The sequence below is a fragment of the Mycetomoellerius zeteki genome, unplaced genomic scaffold, assembly GCF_001594055.1.
Source record: "Mycetomoellerius zeteki isolate Tzet28-1 unplaced genomic scaffold, Tzet1.0 scaffold364, whole genome shotgun sequence".
In the NCBI taxonomy this organism is placed as follows: domain Eukaryota; kingdom Metazoa; phylum Arthropoda; class Insecta; order Hymenoptera; family Formicidae; genus Mycetomoellerius; species Mycetomoellerius zeteki.
The window spans coordinates 704981-720413 of NW_017257354.1; the positions used below are offsets into that span (position 1 = coordinate 704981).

General features: G+C 31.1%; 1 protein-coding gene across 1 annotated transcript; it reads right to left on the reverse strand.

Annotated features, from left to right (window-relative positions):
- Nucleotides 1–2179: 2179 nt before the first annotated feature.
- Dnmt1a (DNA methyltransferase 1a) lies at nucleotides 2180–15209 on the reverse strand. The gene is made up of 16 exons (XM_018453077.1): nucleotides 15057–15209; nucleotides 12408–12966; nucleotides 11879–12242; nucleotides 11460–11786; nucleotides 11229–11381; nucleotides 10609–11074; nucleotides 9489–9682; nucleotides 8719–9136; nucleotides 8167–8487; nucleotides 7911–8062; nucleotides 7355–7689; nucleotides 7145–7256; nucleotides 4124–4273; nucleotides 3485–3651; nucleotides 2999–3239; nucleotides 2180–2585 (listed from the first exon to the last, which is right to left on the reverse strand). Exons 1-16 carry the CDS (start codon nucleotides 15124–15126, stop codon nucleotides 2262–2264), a joined length of 4353 nt encoding a protein of 1450 aa, XP_018308579.1. The 5' UTR covers nucleotides 15127–15209; the 3' UTR covers nucleotides 2180–2261.
- Nucleotides 15210–15433: the final 224 nt, after the last annotated feature.

Consider the following 15433-nt stretch of genomic DNA (forward strand, 5'->3'; position numbering starts at 1 on the left):
ATTAACCGAGAATTAATTGCCGTGGTCCGGTGCAATCGGTTTTTGTATGATAAGACCGAAAAATTATATGCCAACGCCAATGTGAAAACCGAAGCATGGAGACAAATCGGTGCAAGTCTCTAAGTCATTGTAGACACTCAGACGTAAAGAGACCCTAATCCTACAGCCTACTTCTAATGTCTACTTCTTAATCCACTACTGCTACTGCCCATTGTAGACCACGCAAAATAGATTTCAACCATTTCGCTTACGAACTTACTCTACACCCTATAATACCGAAAAACCAGCTTACTGCGACGTCTTACTGCTTCATCCGCTACTACTACTGCCTATTGTAGACCACGCATTCCGATTTCTTTACTGCTTACGTATTACGGCCTTACGTTTATGTATGTGCCATGGGCTTTAGAGGAGGATCAGAGGGAAATTGAACGACTTTGGGTATTGGATATCCAGGTGGGGAATTCTAACGCACCTTTGAGTCTAATGCAGAAAAAACCCCTAGTGCTTATTACGAACAGCTTCCCAACAAGCAACATTGTTTAACATTTCACCTTTATTTAACATTAGCAAACAAGGATGTGATGATTTACTATAATGTTACACTGCATCATTCGTGTTTCTTGTTGGGAGAAGTGTCTTCTACTATTGACAAGAGTTCGGATCATACAGAAAAGCATCAAAACATAAAAAAAAAATAACACTTGGTGTGTGTGCACGCGCGCGCGCGTGTATATGTGTGTGTGTGTGTGTGTGTGTGTGTGTGTGTGTAAAACTAACTTTTGGTATTTTCCAATAAGCAACACAGTGATTGTCATCTTCGTTTAACATTAGCAAACAACAAGGATGTAATGATTTACTGTGTCATACTGTCATCTGTGTCTCTTGTTGAAAAGCACCCTTCATCAGTTTGCACCTAAAATAAAACGCGTTTTATGTTAAGTATATACATATCTCTAAGATAAACACAAATATATATATAATATTCACTTATTTGTGAGTAATATAAATATAAAGCAATATATTTGTGATAAGAGTGTGAACTAAAAATATATATAGTTATAAAAATTTAAAAATATTTTGCAAATAAAGATAATATAGAATTCTTGTGTATAATATATAATTTGTACGATATTCAATAATAATAATGTTTATCAGTTATAATGCAGACTTCTTCCAAATCTACTTCAACATTTTCACATATGAAACCCATAATCAGTAATTTATTTTTCACAAATAATGATATTACTGTAAGATTTGTGTACAATATAAAAAATACTTGTATAATAATGTTCAATGATTATCCTTCAATTATGGCAAACTATTTGCAAATCTATTTCAACATTTTCATACATAAAATTCATGATTAACAAGTCTAATCGTTACTATTTGTTAAATACTCTGGTAGAAAAATTTTGCTATTATTTCACGTTTTGAAACATTTTCAACAACATTTCAGAAAAATTTCAGTTTAATTTGAACGATTTTTAGTTGAAAATTTGTTTTCGGCAAAATTTTAAGAGAAATTTTAGCAAAAATTTCAGCAAAATTTCAGTTTAATTTCAGCGATTTTTCAGTATGTTAACTGCAAAATTCACTTTCAGTGAAATTTCAACAAATGTTCAGCAATTTTGTTAAAATGTTCCAAAACATGGAATAATTTCAGCGAAATTTTTTCACCAGGGTAAAGTTCACTATATTCGTTTGCAATATTAAAAATTGAAATTTTAATAGTAACAATACACCCAATTTTAACAAATCATTTGCAAATTTTCACATGTACAAGCTATGAAACAACTGTAGATTCTTTCTATTCTAGAATACTAACTGCATGCATGTGCACTAAATGAAAAAGTAACTAAAATGTATTTCATGATCTTTATGCTTAGATTAAAAAATGATATTAAAATTAGAAGATTTAAAAGTCATAGAATATAACAGATATAACATGGCCTCAATTAAAAAATGGAAGCTTGTTTCTGATGAGTTTCCAGAAGTATTAAAAATATCTAAAATATGAATTATAATGCAAGTTTATCCTGATCGATACATATCGAATCAGATATTGGAATTTAGTATACTAAAATTATCTAATACTGAATATTAATCTGAGATATAGAAATAAGATGTAAAAAAACCATTATACTATTTCGCCTAATAATAATTTTTCTTTCTTCATTTCTTTATCTGCACAAATATTATCGGCTGCATCTTTATCATTCTTAAGATTGTTATTCGCATTATCGTGAGTTATCGAAATATCACGTTTTGATTATGTTTTCGTCATCTTCATTGTGACTTTCATTAAGACTTTCGTTGAAACTATTGTCAAGATTTTTACTTGTTGTTGCTTCAGCACTACAGTTGTTTGCAGGCTTAGGTTCTATATTTAACGTCATATTACGGATACATTTTCTTATCTCATGTCCGATAGCAGCTGCCAATGGTGGTGGCACCGCATTACCAACCTGTCGATGCTTATCGGTTATTGTACCGAAAAAACGATATGAATCAAGAAAACCTTGAGATCTTGCACACTCTCTCACACTGACAACTCGATTTTGTATTGGATGCAAAACACGACCCTGAAAATCAATTATTAGATTTGAATTAAGGACTTTCCAAGTAAGAAATAAGCGACAACACAAGAAAAATATCAGAGCGATCCGAGATTCGAACCGAGGCATGGTCTCCTCCGAAATAATAGACTTCCGTCTTTTGAACCACACAGCTCTGACGCTGATAGCTTCTCTGTTGTGCCTATTTCCTTTAAATTTTCTTACAATACTTGCATCACTTTAAATTACTGAGAGTGCGTTCCGTTTTCACACTCATACATTAGTTCATCCTCAATATAATCTATCAAATATTAAACAAAGACTAATGAGGCTTATAAACGCAATGTGCAAAACGAAACCACAGACTTCTATAATATTATATAAGTCTATGAACGGAACGCATCCTAGATGTGTATCATTTTAAATATTTATCAACATACTTGTTTACCCATCGGCTCCGGATTAGTGATAGTTGTACTGAAAAACCCATTCCATTCAATTCTTCCGTACAAACCCTTCCAATTATTGTGTCGGCTCGCGGTATGTGGTAAACACCACGGAATCAAAGTATTAAATTGTTTATCAGTAGGATCACACGGTTGACCACTACTACAACTACATACTCCACGAAATGCATTCGTTGAGCTTTTCCCAATTCTCGTATCATTATGCATATATTCTCTAAAAAAAAATAATAAAATTTAGATTTGGTTAATTAATATAATTGAAGAATTAATATAATTGAATGATTTATTAAGAAAGAAATAATTAATGTTTTTAAGAATGTTGTACAGTGCCAGAATGCAGTTACTTATCAAGTAAAAGATCTGACTAGCTACATACATGACATTAGGAATTTCGAGTGGGAAAATTCCTACTCTAGAAAAAACTTAAACTAAACTTATCCCAATAGATGTTACACGTACAATTTCTTGGTATAGGTACCGTCACTCAATTGCACCACAATATTCGGCAGATCACGCCAATCAGAACCATTTGTAGTTGGAATATAGCTCATTCGCGCTTCTACAAGCGGAGACATTTCTTTGCATATGTGATCCGTTAATCTTGATTGATACGGTTTACCTCTCATCTAAAAGAAATCAAATAATTTTAATATTTGTTTCTAAATATACTACACATAACAATTAAGGGATTATTTTAAAACCTGCAAATATTGCCAATATTTAAAAGCCTGGATCTCAGCTTCCAGAGATTTTTCTAAGTACCTTTTAAAGGATAAAATCTTGACTTTAAAATAGTTAAAATGATATTTTCCGCTCCATCGAATGATCTTTTTACAAAGACAGAAGCAGGTCGTGTCAAAATTCTGAAAGTTTCATAACTTTTCAGCTTTTCATGAATAAATGGAGCATTCTCGTTCCTTGATGTGTTATGCTGGTAGTAATTGTCCAAAATCTTGCAAACTATAGAATCCAGAAAAATTGTCCTGCAATCCCTGAAGCTAAGATACAGCCTTTTAAAGATCGGCAAAATTTGCAGGTTTTAAAGTGATTTCCTAATTGTTGTGCGTATATACCGAAATGCATTCATATAATAGTTACCTTCCTTTGAAAATGTGTTATCGGTTCACCAACGTAAGATATCTCCTCTACATTTGAACCACATTTAATTTCTGGTAAATCATACAAGGCATCTTTTACAGTAATTGCTCTGTAAGGAGCAAATTCCTTCCGAACACAGTTGGTAATATACTGAAATATACATTACAAAAAAATCTTCATATTAGATATATGTCAATATCATCATACACGAGGTCTATCACAAAAGTACCCGACCTCTGTGCATCTTTATTCTTGGGCATCCTCTGTTGTGGAAAATAGGCATTCAGTATTTAGAGGAGACTTTGGCTGCGTTCCACTTATTGTTCGCAGCGCTCGCGAGCATCGTTTGTCTTTGTTTAACATTTGATAAACGAGGATGAAATGATTCCACGAGCGTTGTAAGTGTTAAATGGAACGCAGCCCTTAAGAAGTAAAAGTATCTACAATAGAGAGGATGCCTAAGAAATTAGATATATGCAGTGATCGGATACTTTTGGGATAGACCTCGTATATTTTTTATACATTCCATGTGCGATTGTTCATACATCGACTTGATTCTGATAATTTCTATCAACTGATTTCAGAATCAATATATAAAATATATTCTGTTTATACCTGGTACGTAAATATGAAACCGGAATTTTTTTATAGAAAATACATGTTTATTGCATGAAAATGATAAAAAATATTTTATTCGAAGTATTGCCCATCGCTAACTATACATTTTTCCCACTTGTCTGACAATTTGTGGATGCCACGCCAAAAAAATTGTTGCTCTTTTGAGCCAAACCAGTCATCTAGCCATTTTCGTACATCTTCGTAAGAAGTGAAGCGCTGCTGAGTAAGTGCGTGTCCCATCGATGCAAATAAGTAGTAATCGGACGGAGCCAAGTCTGGTGAGTAAGCCGCATGCGAAAGTATTTCCCAACCAAACGCCTCAATCGTTTCCTTGACCAGTTTTGCTGTGTGTGATGGTGCATTATCATGAAGCAAAATCACTATGTGTCTTTTTTGATATTCTGGTCGTTTTTCACGCAAAGCTTGATTCAAATGATCATTTGTTGTCGGTAGCGTTCAGTATTAACGATTTCGCCAGGTTTTAGCAACTCATAATAGTTCACACCTTTTTGATCCCACCAAACACAGAGCATTGTCTTCTGTCCATAGCGATTTGGCCTTGCAGTCGATGTCGATGGTTCGCCTGGAGTTACCCATGATCTTTTACGCTTAGGATTCTCAAAATATATCCACTTTTCATCGCCAGTCATAATTCGATGGAGAAATGACTTTCTTTTGTATCTGGCGAGCAGCATTTCGCAAGTGGTTTTTCGGTTTTCCTGCTGTCTTTCATTCAGTTCACGTGGAACCCATTTTCCCATCTTCTGGATCTTTCCCATGGATTTCAAACGTATGGAGACGGCTTCTCGTGTCACATTCAATTGATCCGCAAGTTGTTGTTGAGTTTGAGCGTCATCCTCATCCAACAATGCTTGCAATTCGCTGTCTTCAAACTTTTTCGGTGGTTTTCCACGTTCTTCGTTTCTCACGTCAAAATCGCCATTTTTGAATTTTTTAAACCACTCAAAGCACTGTGATTTACCAAGAGCATGCTCACCGTAAGCTTCGACAAGCATTCGATGCGATTCTGCAGCAGTTTTCTTCAAATGGTAACAGAAAATCAATGCTGTCCGCAAATCGTAGTTTCCAGACACAAAATTCGATATGTTCAACGCTATTACAAACTATACTGTTGTATGAAACTTGTATTGTTGTGAGTTGAAAATTTTTGTCAGATGTCAGAACAAGGAAATGGCGTCAATGACGCGGTCTGACGGCAACTACATTGACAGCTATGGCCATCTATTGGTAAATTCCGGTTTCATATTTACATATCTGGTATATACACACACAACAGTAAAATTAAAGAATCATTAAATTTTTGCTAAAAAATGATCTTTGAACTGTTGCAAGTTCGTTAAAAAAAATCGTACAATTATCTTCTTAGACTATTTGTCATTGTCAATTTAAGAAATAAAGCCTCTACTTTCATCTTCATTTGATTTTTCTCCAAGATATTTTTTATATTAAAAAACGAGGTAGGAGATTCAAGGATTTAAATCTCGAAAATTGGGTAAAGTCAAATGACTCTATGGAGTTGAATTGTAAACATTTTTTTCGTGATTCAAATCAGCATAAATTTGAAAAATAAAGCCTGCTCTTTAAAACGGCTTATTCAGGATTGTCACAGAAAACGAATTTTAAAATTTTCTGACTTTTCGAGGTTTTTCATATGAAAATAGAAACTTTTCCGTGACCAATAGAAAATATGTAAATTTTAACATTTAGTATCAAGAATTGTAAAAAAGAATGCAGTTATGACAAAAAAAGGCGATCAAATAAAAATACTGAATAGAATATAAATTTAAATTATTTTATAAAGGGAAGAAAACATTTTTTTGACTCTCGAAAATAAAAATAACAATAATTCTAGTAGTTCCTGAATTTACAAACAGTAGTACACATATATATCCTCTTTATAATTAGCGCAATTTAAATGTTATCTTTTGAAAGTACATACTAATTAACTAATACTTGTTTTTATATATTTTTACGTTTTACAACCGCGCGTTGACTTTCTACATTATTTTATGACTTTATCGTGGGTTCCTTTTTATTTTTAAAATGAAATATATTTTTAAATATATACTTTTACAAATTAGAAAATGGAAGTGAAATAGTAGTAATTACTTTTGAAAATATTGATTTTTAATACTATGTTTATCTTTTCTACAGAAATGAGAGACCTTTTTGTTCAATTTCAAAACAATGCATCTTTTTTATATTATAGAATTATTATATTAAGTTACAGAGATCTATCGGTCAGAAGTTAGATAATAGTGCGAAATTTAAATTAATTCCGCATATTGTTTCATCGATGACTACTTATATTTTATTCTCACTGTATGTCTGCATGAATGTGTGTACATATATAACATAAAAACAGAAAATATAAAGACATACCCTTTTAGAATCCACAATTACAGATAATGAGCAACATCGTTTACTGAATACATGTGTTGGTATTGGATACTTTGGAAGTATTTCTCCAGGTGCAGCAGCTAAGAGTATCATCCTATAAATTGTTAAGTTATTAACAATTACAACATTAATAAAATAAAATTAGATATATTATTGAACATTTGATTGCAAATAAAGGAAAATGGAACAAACCTTCTTCTCGTTTGTGGTACCCCATAACTTCCAGCTTGAAGAATACCAAATGTACACTGATACCCCATACGAATAAGACATCTTAAAGTTAATTTTAATACCATACTCTTCTTACAGAACACAAAATTTCGCACGTTTTCCATCACAAAGAATTTTGGTCTATAATAATCGCAGTAAGATAAAAATGTAACGATAAGAGAATTTTTGAATAATGAGTACTGTCGTAAATTAAAACGATTCATGCCGCTGAAACCCTGACATGGCGGTCCACCACACAAGAGTTCAACATCTCCTTTTTGGGGAAGTTTTTGGCCGTTATTATCTACACGTTCGCCCTGAGAAAGAAAACAAAATTTTATTAAATTATAAAATTTTCAAAAAATAATCAAAATATATTCTTTTATATATATTAATATTCTTATAATTTATAAAGAGAAAAACGATTAAGAAACACAATGTATCCATTCATTAAATATCTATTCGAAATATTAATGTAGTGACAAAAATTTGTTTAGTGCATAAATTAAATATAGAATATAATGTAATAGAAACTTACATCCATCACTCTTTGTAATAGCTTATTGCAATCCTCCGAGAATACTATAGTCTTCGGATTATTTAAGCGATACGCATTTGCTGCAGAGCTTTCTTTCTCAATTGCCCACAGACTTTCAGCTACACCTGCTTGATGCATTCCTTCAGATAATCCTGTTAAATAAAAGTGATTAATTATATAATTTAAATACATGTAAAGGAGATGCAGAAAATAAAAGAAGCTAAAAGAGAAAATGAAAATATATAATATAATATACCTCCACAACCAGCAAAAATATCCAACATTCTCAATTTTCTTGATATAGTAGGATAATTTATAGGTGTTTCGATAACCTGCTTTTTTTCAGTTCTTTCCACTTTCTTAGTAGATTTACATTTCCCCTTTCCTTTCCCGGATTTACTCGTATTAATAATGTCATAAGGCGGTTCATCGAATGTTTTTTCTTTAGGATTGTATGCTTCAGTAAAATAGAATCTGTTGGAACCACCTATAGACCATTCTTCAATAGACTCACTCATATTTTTGAAATATGCGAGATAGCATTTACCAGCAACTACAGAGAAGTTTACGGTGCATACTACAACATGTAAATAAAGCAAGGATATTTCAGAGAGATATAAGTAAATCTTATCCCAGAGATACTTTTAAGAGAATTTTTTTCCAATATAAATAACATTTATCTTGAACACCAATTGTTTGTAATATTAAAGATATTAAAATTTTTAGAATATTTTTAGAATAATTTTAAATATTTTTAGAATAATATATTTAAAACATATTTATATATTTTTAAATTGTTATAACTTACTTTCATTGCTCCAATAAACCATATTAATGTCTGATTGCTCCATAAGCGCTATATCTCGGTGAGTATTTTCCGGCCTGTACATTTTATTCACTTTAATAAAAATATCTGTCGGTGCTACTAATATATCAGTTGTCGTAGCATATATTGTGTTAATGTAACCGATGTGGAAAGGTTCAGGTGTATCAACATTTGAGAATGATGATTTATCATCCGTTTTTTTATAAAATTCCGGATATGTATCTTCATCTACATAACTCATCTTTGAATTTTTAAATTCTTGATATTTTCGTTTATATTCAAACATAAAAGCTTTTGGGTACAAAAACACTGCACTACCAACTTTATATTCTTCACCTTTGTATTTTACTAACTCATAAATCACTTCTTTACTGCTTTTTACTTCTATTTGATTATAGACCTAGAAAGACAAAAGAAATATTACATGCCTATTCTTTAAGCACCAAAATAATAAATTTCAACAGAAATAAATATGTGTATGCATACAAACAAAATATACTTTTTTATGCACAAAACAATAAATAGAATGATACATAAAAAATTATTTAATAGAAGAAAAGATGCAAAGAAAATAATTTTTGTCAAAATTGTAATAACAAAAAAATATTTTAAACGGTTTACACCTTTTAATTATCCAAGAAATTGGAAAGAACAGTTATTATCAGATATCATATTAAATTGTAATTTAAAAATTGTTTTAGTAAAAATTGTTATTTAAATCTCTCTGACCTTTTCTTTTAAGTATTTCATACCTTAGGTATATCCTGTTGTGTTAATATAGCTAACCGAATACAAGAAGGACAGAATCGATGACTAATTTGTTTTCCTGGGCATTCGGGATCCGGTGGTGGATCCTCAAATCGAGCACTTTCAGGATCGTATTTCAATTTATAAAAGAACGTTTTACCATCTGTATCTTTTATATAATTATCTGTGTCCATATTACCTGCAATGTAAACAATTGTATATAAATACAGCTTAGAACATATATGTATAAATGGAAGAGGAATTGAGAGTGCTAAATCTGGGTATTATGGAATTATTCGAAATGGATTCCAATCGGAATTATTATTTGGTTTACGTTAAAATATTGTTTTTTTTTTCATTTTTACAAGCTTTTAAAGATAAAAAAATTTATAAGAATCGAAACTTAATTTTCAAAGTGATATCATTTTTTAAGTTTTCGATATTTTTCTTTCATTCTGATACCTGCTACAGCCAAAAGCATACTAATTAGGAATCATTTTGAAATTTTTGTTCCAGACGAGTAGAACGGTTTTTTTTTTTCATTAATAACGTCACAGCGATTCACTGAAGGTAGTTTTCATTTTTTTTTTATATAAAAATTCGTACGAATTTCTTAAATATTAATAAATGTATAGAAAAAACCTGATACCAATAACTTTTATGGATTTTTCGTAAAAAATTTGTAATCGATGCGGCGTAATGTAATATATGACAAATTTATAGTCTAACAAATGTTTTATGTTATTTTAATATTGAAGATAATCTACCTAATCTAAGGTCAAAACGTTTATCATTTTCTGTATACGAGATTGTTTGAATGGATATTTGCACTTTGATCCTGTGTTGGCTTTTATGTTCTTTTATTAATTAGTTTTGACTTATGTTCCTGATATGAACTATAAAACTTTTATATCTAACTTTAGAGTTGTATAAGTAAAAAATGAATTTTTCAATTTTTCTTTGATTTTCTTGTGAAATCGAAAATACACTCGGATTTCCTATTTATACGTATTTTAATTCTGTAAAAAATATTTTGCAATAAAATTAGAAAATTTTAGTTGTAATTTGTGATAACTGCATTCCAGTATCCCTTTATAAAATGATAAATAATTTAAATATTCTTACCTAGTTCAGACCAATTCTCGGGCATCTTTTTATGAATAACGGTTGCCTTTGATCTAATAGATGTGAATGATGCCTCGCAACATTGGTCGCTCAGAAATAATTCTATAGGATCCGATGTTTCACCAAGTATGGTATCGGTACCTCTACGAAGACGATTTGCATGAAATCGTTTTTCTCCATTTTTAGTCTCCCACATAAACACAACTTTACAAATTTGTAGAGGAATTGTGGGATCTCTAGGCTCCAACAAAACATAATCATTTATTTCAATTTTTTCGTTTCCAACAGTAACCGATTTATAATATGTTTTTTGTGCATCAACAATCTTATTTTCTTCTTCCCATACAATATCTTTCTTAAGTTCTTTAAAATCTTCATTTTTACTTTCTTGTACCATTTGATCTTCTACTAGACTTTCATATTGCTCTTCATTTTCATATTGCTCTTCATCAGAATCATCTGCTTCCTATATAAACAAATACTTAACTAAATATTATAATACATAAATTTTCGAAAATCAGAAAAAATGTTAATCTACTTTTAAAATAATTTTACTTTTATATATAATCAAGAAATAATTATAAATAAATAAATTTTTATATTCTAAAATTAAATTATACCTGAATTGCCAAATTTGGACATCTTCTTTTAATGCATGCCTGCTTTTGAACTCCCTTACCTCCAAATTTCGTCATATCCTTACAAGTAGGACAAATACCACATTCAGGTTGCTGACAGTTTTCACAAACACCACATCGCCTCCTTTTCAGTAACTAACAAAGAAAAGAAAATGTTTAAAAATACAATACAAATAAGAAAAAATATTAATTATAATACATAATAACATATACCTTGTTATTATTATTATTATTATTTTTAGCAAGTTGACCGGCAAAAATATTTTCAAACATATTGTTGACTAATTTTGTCGTAGTAGCCATTGACCAGGCAGGCATTTTAACTTTCGGTGCACGTCTCAATAGACGAACAGCTGATTTCTTACCCAGCGTGACACCAGAAAGTTTCATAAGAGATCGCATACACGGAGCCGTAATAAGAAGAGTATCTTCAATACCAGCACAATTATCTAATGACAAAACTCGATCACAAATAAATTGTGCATGTCGTAACAATGTATCTTCTGTGAACGTCATCGTTTCCTTAGGAGGTACTACTGTCTGTAATAAAAAATTTAGCAAAAACAATAAAACGAACAGAAAAAAATGTGGAAGTACAAAGTACACATTAAAATAAAAAACAGTATATTTACTTGAAGTTTATTCAGCAAGTCTTCATAAGTTGGATTAATTTCATCTAACAAAAATTCTATAACTAATTTACTCATATATATCTTCTCTTTAACAGCATCCATGAATGGCGCATAAGTTTCAGACGGTTCCATCAAAATATATTCCGCACATGCAGTACTAAAACCCACTAATACCAATTCTCCTCCGTCAAATCCAGTAACATACCATTCGTTTATTGGCCCCATATCTTTTGTCGGTATACCTCCTTCAGGTGACGAATTTTCTTCAAAGATAGCTTTCATATATCCAGAAAAATACAACAGTACGTTTTTTTCTATGAGTCCTGCATCAAAAGGACACAGATGTCCATTCATATCATAAACACTAAAAAAATAATTTTTCTGTCAGTATATTCAACTTTATACATATGCTTCTCTTAATATTAATATTCTTTAGAGAGGTACTTTACAATAATTTTTTAAATAATTTACAAAAATAAACGTCACATGTACTGTTTAGAAAGCTGTTTAGAGATAAAAGAAAATTCACCTAAAATGAGTTAATTTATTTTGTGGTCTCTCATCACTTTCATCTATAAAAGATTCATCTCCAATAAATAAACACAACTTAGGATCAGTTAAAGCTATCTCTTCCTCAACTGCACCATTTGGGTGTCCTTGATACAATTTTATATCATTATTTAATTTCTGTTTACAGTACTGGCATCGTTCTATTACAGCAGATGCCTTTTTATCTTGAGTTTTTAATTCAAGCATTTTTTTACTTTCCATTTTCATTCTCTTCTCTGGATTTTCTTTTATCTCTTGTTGACTTATTTCTGGATCATGATTTTCTTTATCAAATTCTAGGGTAACATTTTCATCTGTTTCTATTTCAGCCTCATGACAATCAGACATTATTGCTTCCAAATTTGTTTCAGTAGTCATCTTTTTTTTTACTGATGCTTGCTTAGGAACTCTATCTAATGCAGATAGATCTGAATTTATACTGGAATTTGATTCAGCTTCTTCTGTTACTCTATCTAATTCTACATTGTTGTTCTTCCTAGTTTGAGGTAATTTCTTTCCACTGCAACCTGAGTCACTCTCTGTCACAACAGTCCAAATAACATGAATTAAGAGTAATATTCACGAATAGCTGGCATTCATAATTCAATTTTAGATTTAATAAGGAATTTGATCACTCTCTTACAATATATTAGATTAATGTTTATTAAAAGCTATTATACATAAAATTAGCTAAGTTAAATGTAAAGCATATAAATATTTCAAACGATAAATTGCTTAATAATAACATTGTCATGTTATTTAATTAGAATACTCATATATATTATTTTATGCTCCATTATTTCAAAGTTTATCATACAACCTGGTTTCACTAATGTATAAAAGATTAATTTTAATTTTGGTTCGATTTATTTTTTCTTTTTTTAATTCTAAGAAATAAACACTTTCTAAGAATTAGAAAAAGACAAATAGTATGTTAAACCAAGATTAAAATTAATCTTACATTGTGGAATCGGCTCCATCACTGATACTTTATATCAACTTTATACCTAATTTTAACCTTATAGGGACATGGCATGCAAAAAGACTTAAGCAGTAAAACATAAGCAGTAAGCAAATTGACAGCAATCACAGTAGAGATTAAGCATAAGTAATAGTAAATCCAAATGTTTACTTACTGCTTAAGTTTTTTGTGAGTTATGGCCTTAATGGTTGTTCTACAATGTGTTCTTTGTTTCCTGTTTCTTGCTTTTTACCTTTTGCTTTTTTTCTCTTTGTGACATTTTATCGACAATTATATTTCTTGATATGTGTTTTCTATTTCTTCTGAAGTTCTTAACGGTTTAAACAGGAAACGAAAAACGGGATAAGAGGCAAAAAGGCAAGATACAAAAAATAGCAAAAAGCACGAAACAGGAAACAAAAGCACATTGTAGAATAGGCTTTAGAGTAAAGTGACCAACTTCGAAAGAAGGCAAAAAGGGAAATTAAAAAAATGCAATATTTAATTGTCGCAATAAAATTTTAATAAACATTTTTTAAATAATTTAAGGTTAACGAAAGACAAACAATATTATATCATTATATTTGTAAATAACTAATTACGCTTAATTATCAGTATTATCAGTCATAACAAAAATTACATCAAGTTACAAGATCACATTTTATTTTTTAAAATTGTACTTTTCTACTGAATGTATTTTATGAATATCTGAATTTTTAAATAAAAAAATCATAAAATTCTTCACATACTAGTTGAAAATTATATTTCACACTTATTTCATTTTTTTACACTTAAAAGTGGGATAATTTATAATTATGTCTTTAATTTGGAACGCATTGTAAAGTGGAACGAAGAGTTAAAATTTGGGACTGTCTCAACTTAGGACAATTGGTCACTAGGCTTTAGAGTCATTTCGACTAAGTAACTCCGATTGACTTTAATCAACAATTAAATTGGAATTGACCAATCACATTTGTCATTTCGCTTAACGATAGATGTGAATCACAATATTTGGTCGATTCCAATAGATTAAACCATCGATTAAAGTTAATTGCTGTTGGTCGCAATGGCCCTTAAGGCTACGATTGAAAATATCATCTGAGTACCATATATCGTTTTAAGCTTGTTATTCCCAGCGTAAAATAATGATAAGATGATCGAAGCACCCAGGGCTCCTATTCTGTAGCTGTTTTACAGGTCTACGTCTACCGACAGTTGTCGGCGTCGTTGCGCAGCTTTTTCATCATATAAAATATCTGCGCAACGACACCGACAACTGTCGGTAGGCGTGTAAAGACAGTTACAGAATAGAGGCCCAAGTGATATTTACACAGCCTAATGCAGATCATTTTCAGTTTAAAATCGGGCTATAAATACTGTCGCTAAATTAAAGGAGAAATGTATATCTTTTTCGTTCTTTTTTATAATTTTTTTCTAGAAAATTAAAACTACATGTTTTTCCTAGATTGTTATTACTATACTATACCATTTTACGTTACGTTATAGCAATTATTGAGCTGTTTTCAAGAAGAGAAATGCAAAACAAAAAATTTGATAACAGTAGATCACATTTCTTAGAGCGATGGCTGAGCGGTATCTAGCTAACAGTAACTAAGCGGCCGCGATTCCTCAACAGAATACATACTGAAAAAATTCCACGACACTAACCTCGCGGTTCGTCCTTCGATCGCCGAATGATGAGGTTACGTTTAACTATGTGACGTTTTTTGCGGGCCATTGTGAGAAAGACGAAATCTATGAAAATCTTTATTTGCTCCTATTCGCTCACTGATCACTGATTCACTACCACTGGTGCTCCCGATCAAGCACGACGAATATAAGCCTATAAGCTCACTTGGCTCACACGTGTCCCGCCACTCCTGCTCCCGCCATTCAGATATGTTCCCGCCAACGTTGAGAGTAGTTGAGAGATTGGAAACAGTGTTGCCACATGCCTTTATCGATTTCCTCCTAGGGGTCGATTCTGTGGCTGCGTTCCGTAAGGGCTTGTGTCCACAATGCTAGAAATCCGAGTTCTCGATCCA